The sequence below is a fragment of the Juglans regia genome, chromosome 4 (assembly GCF_001411555.2).
Source record: "Juglans regia cultivar Chandler chromosome 4, Walnut 2.0, whole genome shotgun sequence".
Taxonomy (NCBI): Eukaryota; Viridiplantae; Streptophyta; class Magnoliopsida; order Fagales; family Juglandaceae; genus Juglans; species Juglans regia.
In genome coordinates this window covers 5,479,442-5,492,135 of record NC_049904.1, presented here as the reverse complement: position 1 = coordinate 5,492,135, position 12,694 = coordinate 5,479,442, and the positions used below count along the sequence as shown (strand labels likewise).

Genomic DNA, 12,694 nt, shown 5'->3' with positions numbered 1-12,694 from the left:
CAGCTCAAGAGGGGATGAAAGTTCAGTATGATAAAAGCAGAATTGAGAGGGAGTTTGCAATAGGGGAATATGTGTATTTGAGGTTTCAATTGTATAGACAACACTCCTTGATTGTTAGAAGAAATTTGAGATTTCACCCAGATGTTTTGGGTCATTCCAGATCATCCAAAGGATTGGTCAAGTAGCCTACAGGCATGCTCTACCATAGGATACTTTAATTCATCCTCTTTTAATGTTTCTTCTTTGAAAAAGAAGCTAGGGAATCATGTTTCACCACTTTCAACCTTCCTCCAATTAATTTTCAGGGAGAGTTAGCTCTTGAACCAGAGGCCATTCTACAATGTAGAACCAAGAAGTTTAACAATCGACCACTTGTGGAAGTGTTAGTGCAGTGGCAGGGCGCTGTAGTAGAAGATGCCACTTGGGAATCATATTGGAAGTTGCAGGAAAAGTTTCCTCACCTTGTGGTCAAGGTGCTTTGAAGGGTAGGGGTGTGTCATGTATCTCGGAAGAATAGCAAACGGTTGTGAAGTGGTTAGACAGTGGTTGTGAGTGCTCTTGGTGGGAAGAAGAGAGTTAAATGACAATTTTGTTAGTTAAATAACAGTTTTGACAGTTTATGCTCTATTAAGCGAATATGTTTGAACTTCAAAAGCATGTTTGGGTTTTACATTTAGGGCTTTAATGATAAAATTAATTTGTTTAGCTGTTACATATTAAAACATTTTTTAATCTAAAAATAAATAAAAAATAAGTTTAAGAAAGAATATCGTTTTGATGGTTTTCCTCAAACTTGTTGTCCCGGAGGGTGTGGAATACAGTTTCAATTTTAAAGAGAACTATCAATGGATGCAAATATTTATATAAATTTCAAATGATTACAAGTTTTGCCCTTTTCTCTTTTCACAGGCACGAATATACTCCGTAGCACAACAGATAACTCAGTCTAAGTATGCTTTTGGATAACTCAGTCCGACGTTTCCTTCTTGGAGTATGTTTTTTTTTTGGCTATGAGCTTCGGTGATAATTAATTGGGCTATTTCGATGATGATATGTGGAATCACTGGATTTATTCTTGAAGTATGCGTTTGGATTGCAAGATGCAGAGATTTGGTACGGCTTGATTTGTGATGATGTGGTGGTAGGATAGGCTACTTTTATACCAGAATATTTTTAACAAAATTTTTTAAAATAAAACGAGGTGAGTTTCACTAGTATCGGCATTCTCTTTTAGCCTAGTTTGGGTACTAAGAATATCTCTGAAAATACCTCACTACTATTCATTATTTTATTATTACTTTTCACCTGCTTTTCATATTCAATATTCTATCATTACTTTTTCACTATTATTCATAGAATACTTGAGAATATCTCACTACTCAAATGCAACTTTAAGAGTCTTGGGGTAAGGGCCATGAGGACTAGGAGATTGGGTAGGTATTACAAGCTTCAATATTTAGCATGTTGTTCATAGGTTACAAATCCCAAACTGATGTTTGTAAGGGAAGAAAATTCATATTTTTATAGTTATCCATATTTAATTTACTTGGAGAAGAAGGATTAAGCCAAAAAAACAAGGGTTTCTTCTTAGGAGAAGTTAGGTTCACCTTTTATGTCAAACTTGAGAAAAGAAAGAAAAAATATTTAGGTGAATTTGATGTGGGATGAGAAGGTGGAATTATGATGAGTAGATGATTCTATTGGGTAGATAGTGTCTAATACCAGTACTACTCACAAGCCAATTTCCAGGACTTGTACACATAGGTTTGGGTATTTGACACTACAAAAATTGGTTTTTTTTTTAATCTTGATTCCTCCCTGTTGACAAATTCTACAAGTTAAGCCTTCTAATTTATTTCTTTATTTTTTTTATAACAATGGATCTCATTCCATTCATTAAAGGAGGACATACAAAGTTGACTTAAACAATAAGTCAATTATAAATGTTAGTAGTTTCCCAATACACTTTCGTGACTGACACGGTCTAGTCCAGACGGCAAATCTCTAAAGACTGAAATCTAAGAGATAGCACAACTCTGTCCACGATAGAGTTTGCAATAACCAAGTAACAAAACTCCATACCCGACTAATCAGAGTATGGAGAAACCAACCCCATCATCACCGCCTAAACGGAGGGGGGACAACACCCCTTCGGACCTAAGTCCGAAGGCACAACGTTTTTGTTTTCTTGAAAATAAAGACTGGACATAAAATAAACTATATTATGAAAACACTATAAAAAGGAAAAAATAGTGCACAAAAGGCTGCAGGAGGGAAAATCGACGGTCGATCTTGGGAGATCCAGAGTCGCCGGTTTGGGAGCAGCCGCTCGTTGCAGCGACAGAGAGCTCCTTGGTGAAGCGTGAGGGCCACACGCCGACAAGCTCTGAATTGTTCATTGAACAATTATAATCTGTTGAACAATACTTTCAACAATACTTTCAAATGTATCAGTTTCATGACTGGTATTTGTAACCTCCATTCATGAATTTGTAATGTGTGTGTGTGTGTGTGTTTTTTTTTTTTGGGAATAAAACCATTCAACTTCATTCATCAAACGGCTATTTGCTGAGAGATGTAAAAGACATTTTGGTGGATACAGTGTGGGATATAAAGCACATCAAGAGAGAAGGAAATAGGGTGGCTCATCAATTGGCTCAACAAGCAACCTCTTTATGCACTGAAATTATAGACTTAGAAAATGTAATACTCCGTATATTGCCTCTTGTAATGGTTGAAAGCCGAATCTGTAATGTGTGTAACAAATGAAGTTTTGCTTTTCATTTATTTATTTTTCCTATTTTTTCCTTCTAGATCCAAAATATTAGATCTATGGCTTTTCGGCAATCCAAGTGATGCATATACCCCCACCCAGATTTAGAGGCCAAAGATCTGCAACCTCCTTGAGTGTTTCAAATGAAGCAGTGCGAGGTGGACGTGCCGACCAAAGCAGCACATGTTCCACACGCGCCACCTCACATTCTGCTGTATAAACAATATATGTGTCGTATCATTTGACGAATCGACAAAACATAGGCACGAAAGGTGTGAGAGGGGCTGAGGTATGATTGCATGGCAAGAGGTGCGGCAAGAGAATGAGGGTTAGATGTTGCAGAGCTTTGTGGTGCATGGGCCTGGGTGGCAGTAGTGTGTGGCGGAGATGGAGGCTGTGATGCGGCAGCACAACAAGAGAGAGAAAGAGAGAGAGAAGAGTGTTTAGATGTTGAGACGAGATAAAATGGGTTAAGAGCATCTAAAACCAAACAGGTGCCCAAGACTCTTACTACTTGAACCAACCCCTCAGAATTCCAACCTTAGTGGGTTGAGTGCAACCACCATGTTGACCCTAAAACCTTATTTAGACTCCAAACACTTTTGCTAGCATTAAGAGCCATCATAGCTAGCAAATACCATAGCTTTATTATTCATGAAGCGTAATGTATTAGCAATACCCGGATTACGGTAATGACTGTCAAGCTAAGCAAACGATAGAAATCAAGGTACTCTGTCATCACCACCAAAATCTTTTGAAGGAGGGCGATAGTCTGTAGAAAGGGTTAAGTTTCATAAAAGATAGAATGAGAAACAATCCAGGCTGGGAACTGTGATGGACAACAAGAGAAGCAAACAGGCCAGCAGGCACATGAAGTTGCTAGATGGGCTATGGAATTAGATGTTTCTAACTGTATGAAAGGAGTTGAGAATTCCTAGTCATATTACTTTATGGGACGAGGTACTCCACCCCCCATAGTATTTTAATCTTGCGCCTGTAATTGTTTCTATCTCAATGAAATGTTTATTCAGAACAAAAGAAAAAAAAATCATGCAACCAAACTGGCTCACTAGTCGCATGATTTGTGTGAAATCACCATTCGTCCCAAAAGCTTAAACTGATAGGAAGAGGTAGATTTTATTATTTATTTTATATCTTAACATTCTCCCTCACTTATGGGCCAAACTTTTTCTCAATGAGTAGGTCCAACAAGTGGAATATTTAATTAAATGAGATAGAGTGTAAAGTCATGGTTCGAACTAAGGACCTTTGCTCTGATACCATGTGAAATCACCACTTGTCCCAAAAGTTTAAGCTGATAGAAAGATGTATATTTTATTATTTATTTTATATATTAACAATTTGAACATTGATAGACGAATCTCTGGAAAATACAAAACCTTTTACAAGGAACTAGATATTGTCACTTAAACAAACCACTATTACAATGTCCAAAACTTAAGGAGGATGTGGCAACATGCAACATAGTTGTGAGCTCCCCTATAAGAAAGAATTCCATTTTCTTTTTTCTCATAAAAAGGCATTTTGTTTTTGTACATGATGAATGAGAGAACTACCGTGCAGAAGGCCTTGCAATGGATTCATCAAATGATAGGTAATTATTATTACCATCTCTTACGGCTGCTGCTTCCTTTGCAATCACGAGTGCGTCTTGAATATCCTTAAGAACATTTGAAATTGATGGTCTCATATGTCTGTAAGGTTGGACGCACATCAGAGCTTTCTCTGCTATCTTCCACATTGACTGGATGTCAAATTCATCTTGTAGTGAGGGATCAATGACTCCATGAATGTCCCCGCTCTCAATATGTAACCTTGCCTGCGACACAATCATTACAGGTAATTTAACACGCAATGGAAAGTTGATGAAATGAAATGAAATGAAAGCAGGGTTATTAATCATTAATTTCACTTGATCTATATCAAAGCACTTGCAACAATGGTCCATGTTTTTCATCCACCAAGTAGTTTTTATATACTGATGACTTAAAGCTCTCTATGAAACAACACAAATTAAGTGATAAGAGAAACCCAAAAGGGATATGGATCATTAAAAGAAAAAGATAACTGCTTCGAACTGTTTAATAAACATGATTACCAATGAACATATATAGGGGATGCATTCAATTATCGTGTCTCAAAACCTGTCCCAGCAGAACAAACCCGAGAGTTCGCTCGAGCTGTAGAGACACCGCTCGAGCGACCAGACTGCAGAGACGCTTTTACAACTAGATTCAAGCCACCTCTCAACACTTACCCACTCGACGATGTAACAACAATCCACACCAAAGCTTTTATCAGATATTGCTGCTTGGCCAGACAATAGTTCCAGAAGAATTACACCAAAGCTGTAAACGTCGCTCTTGTCCGTCAACTGCTGCGAGATATAATACCTGCACACCAGGAGAAAACGACTCATTGTATTGTAATATACTATATACTTTATGGTTGCCAATTGATCCAAGAAAAAATTCTGAGCAGGTTATGCTACATGTTTTTGTATTTACACACTTCTACAGATTTTGTTCAAAAAACAAAGACAACACAGCTTGATCAAGGCTGCAAAATGCAAAACACTAAACCATCAGCAGAGTGTGTTTACACACTGCTACATGTTTGACAGAGGTTAAGTTAGAGTCCTGGAAGACAACAATTCTGTCACCCATGACAACCTATCTTTGTTTGTTTGCTTGTATGTTTATAAGAACAGGTTCTCATAAAAGCCAGCGCAAGTGAATTGGACGTTTCACCAAAAAGATTGTTAAGATACCTAAGTTTCAATCAAATGACAGAACCCAGGCTGGATATAATGCTTGGCTTGATATCAAGGAAAAATGATAGAACTCAAAGGAGACAGAGAAAAGCCTTCTTACTTTTACCTATTAAAAAAAAGAAAAAGGACAGAAAAGCCTTACTCGGGATCCAGATAACCCACTGTGCCCCGTACTTTGCTTGAAACATGAGAGACTCCATCTACCGCCAGTTTTGAAAGACCAAAATCTGAAACCTTTGCTCTCATGTGCTTGTCAAGAAGAATATTGCTGGTTTTCAAATCTCTATGAATAATGGCTGGAACACAGCCCGTATGAAGGTATTCAATCCCTAAACAAACATGAGAATACATAAATCAGTTTGAATTCTACATTATAGAGGAAAGACTTCATTGTTAACTAGCAGTATAAGAAAGAGTTTATTTTATTAGCTCATAAACCTTTTGCAGCATCCTCAGCAATTTCAAGTCGCTTGATCCAAGTGATTCTTCGTTCACCCTTTAATGGGCCTGTGAACAATTTATACATGGCATGGCTAAGCATTGAAACTCATATTGCTTAATTCAGAAACAAGTGAGCTTACCATAAAGGTGTTCCTTGAGAGTTCCATTATGCAAGAACTCATAAACAAGCATACTTCTATCTCCTTCCTGACAATACCCAAGAAACTGTACCAGGTTCCGGTGATGTATCCTTGAAAGAAGAGTCACCTAGATCAAATTGAAGTGTACTGATCAACCACAAGAACCCAGTTTTTAATGTCTAACAACAAATAGTCCCACTAAATATAACAGGACACATTAATAATAATGACAAACTTCTGTTAATCAAAAGATGAGAATGGAAGATGTAATATAAGAAAAAATAGGAGGCAAATCAAGTTGATTTTAATAAAATTATAAGTGAAAATGCCAACATAAAATGCCCAATTCGGCTGGGAAAAAAAAAAGTTGAGACAGTCCCATGCCACTGCTTTACATTTCATTATTGAAAACTTCAACAGTTCATAAATAGGTCAAGATATTATGGCTATACCTATAGTCAGAATACTGGGAATATGTTTGGATCACAAAAAGGCCTACCTCATTAGAAAATTCTCGCATTCCTTGGTAGGAATTACTGGTTAGAACTTTGACTGCAATTTCTTTTCCATCTTTCATTCCATAGTATACAACTCCAAATCCTCCAGAACCAATTCTCTTCTCAAATTTTCTTGTAGCATCTTCAATTTCATAGAAAGTGAAGCAATGTGCAGCTTCTGTGGGAGTATCACTATTGGAAGAAACTAAACTTCCAACAGGAAGGGCATGTTCCAGTTGGTCTATAACAAATCAAACAAGTTATGTTGAACCGGCAGTAATATCTACAAAAAATTACATCAACTTGAAGATTGCACAAGACTCATACCTTGCTTGGCATACCTTTTCTTCACTATTCTCATAAATAGGCACGAAAAAATAGTAACTATAAGCAGAACAGTAGCCCCAACTGATGAACCAATGATTACATTAATGCGGCTCCCTCTTTTGTCCCCTTCCCTTAGATTGATGTTCTGAGAGTAGCTGAGTATAATCAAAATAGAACGTGAGGGTTAGTGTGTTGGAGTGACATACATAAGTAAAATACAAATACAACCACACCCCAACCCACCCCCCACCCAGAAGAAGAAGAAAATAACATGTAAAATGAAGCTAATATGAGTAAACTTAGAGTGACTGGAATGATAAGATAAAAAAAGGTATCAGAGAGAGACACAAAGTTATAAATAAATCCACATTCATACCAACTTATCAATTGTATTTCAATTAAAACATTGGCTTGCAAAAACATATCAAAGATATACTGCAAAGGAAACATGGACTATCTGTTGCTACATTTTTATGTAAGCAAAGAACTATGAAAAGCAAATAAGTACATGGATGAAAAGCAAATAACTTAGTCAAGTTTTATACTAACAGTTATGTTTAGAGAGTAAATGTTTTTAAAATGTTAGCATCTACGGAAATCCAATTACTATTGTAAAAACTTTATACTTACTTCAAGACCAAGATTTTATTTCGAAGACCTGAGGGCACTGTTCCTGACAACATATTGTTTTGCACATACCTGCAACCATCGGATGCATCATATGTGTGACCTTCTGCTCAAACAGCATGGCATTACTAACTTCCAATGAAAGAAAAAATTAATATGCAGCAGTACCTATAACTTCAGGTAAGATCTATCTTAATGAGAAGATCAGAAATCAGAGAGAGTGTTTCAAATTGTATGTAAATTACAATAACAAACATAAATTTCTCAATAACTTACAATTCCCTCAAATTTGGTAGTTTCATCAAAGAGGAAGGCAGTCCACCCGTCAACTGATTATTCTCGAGATGACTATATAACTCAAAGATCATGGTTAGCTTAAATTTTTTTTTATATAACCTATGATTAAGAGAAAAAGTCATCTTAGATTACATGATTTTCAAGTCTGCACATCCAGTAAAATCAGGTATTGGACCACTAAATGAATTACCATCAAGCCACCTGCAACCAAAAGAGAGATGGATGATGATAGTACGAGTTATCTATACCTGTGGCATTAAACATGGAAACCAACTGTTTCCCATTCATAAAAATGGATATGCAGTTCTAAACTTACAACTCAACTAAACCGGTCAACTTTGTCAAGTCTGAAGGGATATTCCCAGTCAAGTTCTTTCTGGACAATGAACTGCCATGCACCAAGAACAAAAGAAGTTGCCATTAGATTAGTGACATTGCTATTCATTTGTGTAGGGGACTTACACTTTGAAAGAAGCAGAAATGGATTAAATACTCATGAGATAAAGCCTTAAGAAGGCTTGACCTACATTTTAGTAATTTTTGGCTGTGGATTTGAGTCACACTGCACCCATGACCATGGAACAGGTAGACATGGGTCACCACCTTCTTGTGCCCAATCTACAGATGGGTAGTATGAGGCCACATTTTCAATGACTGTTCCTGCAACTCATGGGAGTCCATGGTAAAGAGTTTCTCAAGAACAAAAACCATACCCACGTATACTTAATTATGTAGTAAAACATGATTCTAAATCTCATGTATGCACTCAAGGAACCATTATTTACTTACCATCTAAAGAACCATAGTTTTTCTCCAGATACTTATTTATCTCCAAGGCATTCAAAAGAGGCCCCCTCGAAGAATCGGAAGTTTTTTCCCATTTAAGATTAAGTACAAAGGGAAGGGATAAGTTTTCAAATCCTGGCTCATAAAGACGATATTTTCCTTGAGCATTCTCTTCAATATTAATGACTGAAATCATGCTTATATCAGTATTGCCTGGGAGTACCATTCTGAATTTTCGAGACTCGTCTGAATCCAAATCTTCAATTTCTGCGAGGTAGGCGTATGCCCATCCAAAACCAGGAAAGCCATACAAGTTTAATCGATAAGTTAATGACCCATTTGTGCCAACTACAGCAGTCTGCATCACTTTTTCTGGTGGACTGCCAGGCTCTGTAACATCAATTGGCATTTTGGTTGACACTTTTTTGGTTCCAGCAGCAACATCAACAAGGTAATTTGCTTTCTTCACAGAGTCTGACTCCCATATTCTATCAAAAGGATCATCAGGATACCTAAAACAACAGAGATACAGATCTTCTCATAATATGGAAAAATCTTCAATAATAATTGCGTGTATAGTACTCATCTGGCTCAAAGTTCTCACTTTTAAAGTGTTAGGCATCCGTGTTTTTCAGAACAATTGAGTAACTAATCTGTTTTCTTCTCACACTGTTTGGCGTAATTATTTAAAATGCATTCAGATAAAATCTTACTTAAAATTGTAATAATGCATTCAGAAACTGTGCATTTATTAAAGCGCTTCTAACCAAATATTCTGAGCATACCTGACTGGAGTTTCACTATCTGCACCAAAGTTTATCCTCGCAGAGACACTGAGGTAATACTGATCCTCATAGGCTGTTGAGTAAAATGTACCATTAAATTGTCGGAGCTCAAGAGTAGATATAAACGGCTGCCCAGTAGAAGCATTGGATAAGCACACACTGATAGTGGGACTTGAAGCCAGGAATATTAGCTCTCGGACTTGTATAGTACTAGCATTTGAAATGGCTATAGTTGACCAAAGAGTTGCCCCGAGGGAAATGTCAAATTTTGGGTAATCATTGTTTTTGTCAAAGTTACCATACAAGAATGTTGCTCTCACAAGGTACCTAGTCCTACGTATGACTTTAAATGTGTAACAATACTTCCTGGAATCAGAAGGAAAGTGTCTCAGGGTCTTGTATTGCTTGCGTGTCTCTTTTTCAACATCTATCATAGCGGTTTCTCCGTAAGCAAGCTGACTGTCAGGAGTCCACTTAAGGCCAAGGTCATCCGTGAAATTTTCTTGACCTCCACAATCAAAACTCACAAAACCTGCTTCACAAGACCTTATGTAATTATCAACAAGTATTAAAAAAAAAGGGTGAAAATAAGCAGCATCAATATCATCCGCAAATAAATATTCTTCTAACCAAAAAAAGAGAGAAGGAGAGACAGAAATAGATCTAATCCCACAATGTAAATCTAGTAGAAGATCACTGAAAGTAAATCTAGTTCATTGTTAACTTCATTAATATCAAAGTAAGAAACTTATTTTAAAAAATCAAACCGTAGGAGGAACACTTTACACTTCACAAATCTTAATAGACTACGTAAAAAGATTGAAGTTTTGAGTAGTTGCATTAAAGAAAACATAATTATAATTAATGTAACTTGTATCAGTCAGTAGAAATGTTCCTGATCTTTGAGGGTCTGAGAAACCGAGTTGTAAGCACAGGGTTTAAGATTTGCATTTCAATTAACGGCTTGTAATCCTTTTTTTCTTTTCTTTTTCTCTCATAAATTCTTATACTGATGAAAATGATCGGATCACCCTCAGTTTCATACTCGATCCCCAAAAGCCGAAACAAAGAAAACCTTGTACCCGTTACTTCGATTGTTTCCACTTCTTCAAATGTCTCGTTTGGCTGTTGGTTCTGGGGAGCAGGAATGTGGAGATGGCTAGGTGTAACCGGTCAGGTCCTTTTGATAAAATTTAGGATGGAATCAGTATGTACCGATTTCGCATTTTTAAAAACTGATTAAGTACCGATTATCCTCCTAAACCGGTATCTTCGATTTCAGTCCGATTCGGTTCAATTTTAGTAGTATTAGTGTTAAGATCTAAAATATAATTAATATACTAATGTATGCTAATTAATTAAAGTAAAATGTAATTAATATACTAATATATATTAGTATTACTAATATATTATGTATTTATTAAAAAGAATATGTGGAGAATTTATTATGTCATAAATGTTATTAATATATATATTTTATGTTTAAAGCATGTGATCAAATAAATTTTTATGTTTAAGATTAAAATTTTATATTATAAATTATAATAATATTATCTTATATATAATTATAATTTATTTTATTATATATAATATTAAAAAAATTAATTTAAAATATATAATATAGTGAATCAGTACCATTCAATCTTAAAAAGCATAGAACAGGAATCTGATCAGTACCGGCCAGTTTTGAAGCTAAGGAAACAGGTCCCGAACTGGTCCGATCCAAAACCAAACCCATTCCACCAGTTCGGGCCAGACTAGACCGATTTTTCGATTTTTCAGTTAATTTTAACAACCGGCTACCTTCCCGTTCTCTTGTTTAGAGTGCCAATTTAGAAAGCAAATGAAAGAAGTAAAAATGATAATAGAAGCAAAATTAGGAATTTATTTACAGAGCAACGCAAAATAACATAGCTTTTTAAGCCCAAAAGAAAAGAGTGTATATTTAACAAGATGTGGCATAGAAACCATACAAAAAGTTACGTATTTTGCTAGAGAGAGAGAGAGAGAGAGAGAGAGAGAACCTGGCATCTGGGCTGAGGAGGCATCCAAGAGAAACAGAAGGAAGAACGAGAGAGAGAAGAGGGAAAGCCTAATCTCCATTATGGGTACGAGAAGCTAAACTGAGAGAGAGGAATTAATTCGAAGAGAATACGATACCATGAAAATGGTGCAAACAAAGAAAAGAAGAAGAGAGAGGCCAAACATCACTCCGTGCTGCAGACATAAAGTTGCATTGTCACTAACCAAATAACTAAAATAATCCAAAACAAATAGAACAGAACTGGTTCTCTCTCTTTTATTTTAAAAATAGAACAGAAAGGGAGTGTGGCTGTGTAGGTGCTGCTCCATGAGTTTGAGCAAGTGACTGAGTTGAAAGTTGGTAAAGACACGTTTTGTAGAGAACGGTGGAGAGAGAGAGAGAGAGAGAGAGAGAGAGAGAGAGGTCCTTTTGAGTTGTGAGTAGTAATGGATCTTAGCTTGAACTGGACTGGTTCCAGCCGCTGTTAGTGGTTTCAGGGAGACATTATACACATGAGAGGAGGTCTAGTTGCTCTTGTCTGCATCGAATTTAGTAGTGTAGGGACACAGATTCCCTCGCTACTCTGAGGTCCCACCACTAGTCTTCGATGGCTAGCAAAATTTGACTAACTTTAAGTTTTGAAGTATTAATTTTTGGTTAGGTGAATTTATATTATATTAATTATTTTAAAATTATAATTATAATATAAAATTATAAATTTTAATAATATTTTATAGAAAAGAATTGTAATATTTTAAAAGTACACTTCATATATTAATTAATAATTTAATTTTAATTATTATTAATAAAATATAATAATATAGAAAATAACGAATTATTTATCAAAATTGAAATAAATAATATAGGCTTTAAAGTAATTAGATAATATAGACATTAAAATATAATGGTTGTTGGAAATAATTAAAATATTATTTTTGTGAGTGAATAGTGTCTAGCTAAATATGACTAGGGAGCTTAATTTACTATAGCTCATATGTTGAGCTTTAATGGTTTGACTAGTTCAATGTAGAGAATTTTACTCATGCTTAACCAAAGTATGAAGATGCATTGACATCAATGTCAATGCTCTAAGCCCCAACACACAATTAATCAGAACCCTTTAAGAGCATTCTCAACGGAATAGGCAAAACCAAAAAATATCCCACATTTAGCTATTACATAAGAAAAACCGGCTGCAGTGGAT

At 35.8% G+C, this 12,694-nt stretch overlaps 1 protein-coding gene across 1 annotated transcript; it reads right to left on the bottom strand.

Annotated features, from left to right (window-relative positions):
- Window positions 1–4,158: 4,158 nt before the first annotated feature.
- LOC109012831 (probable LRR receptor-like serine/threonine-protein kinase At1g67720) lies at window positions 4,159–11,930 on the bottom strand. The gene is made up of 15 exons (XM_018994660.2): window positions 11,492–11,930; window positions 9,468–9,999; window positions 8,686–9,194; window positions 8,424–8,556; window positions 8,213–8,284; window positions 8,029–8,097; window positions 7,876–7,947; window positions 7,603–7,671; window positions 6,973–7,127; window positions 6,648–6,886; window positions 6,149–6,275; window positions 6,006–6,074; window positions 5,710–5,896; window positions 5,052–5,187; window positions 4,159–4,613 (listed from the first exon to the last, which is right to left on the bottom strand). The coding sequence occupies exons 1-15, from the start codon at window positions 11,568–11,570 to the stop codon at window positions 4,347–4,349; spliced, it is 2,715 nt and encodes a 904-aa protein (XP_018850205.1). The 5' UTR covers window positions 11,571–11,930; the 3' UTR covers window positions 4,159–4,346.
- Window positions 11,931–12,694: the final 764 nt, after the last annotated feature.

Bases quoted from the DNA above. Each gene is read 5' to 3' on its own strand.
- LOC109012831 (XM_018994660.2), bottom strand. From the start codon at position 11,570: ATGGAGATTAGGCTTTCCCTCTTCTCTCTCTCGTTCTTCCTTCTGTTT. The intron at 10,000-11,491 runs GTTCTCTCTCTC...CTTGTGAAGCAG, and splicing joins CTCCTCAGCCCAGATGCCAG to GTTTTGTGAGTTTTGATTGT. The intron at 6,887-6,972 runs GTATGAGTCTTG...GATTTGTTATAG, and splicing joins GAAAAGGTATGCCAAGCAAG to ACCAACTGGAACATGCCCTT.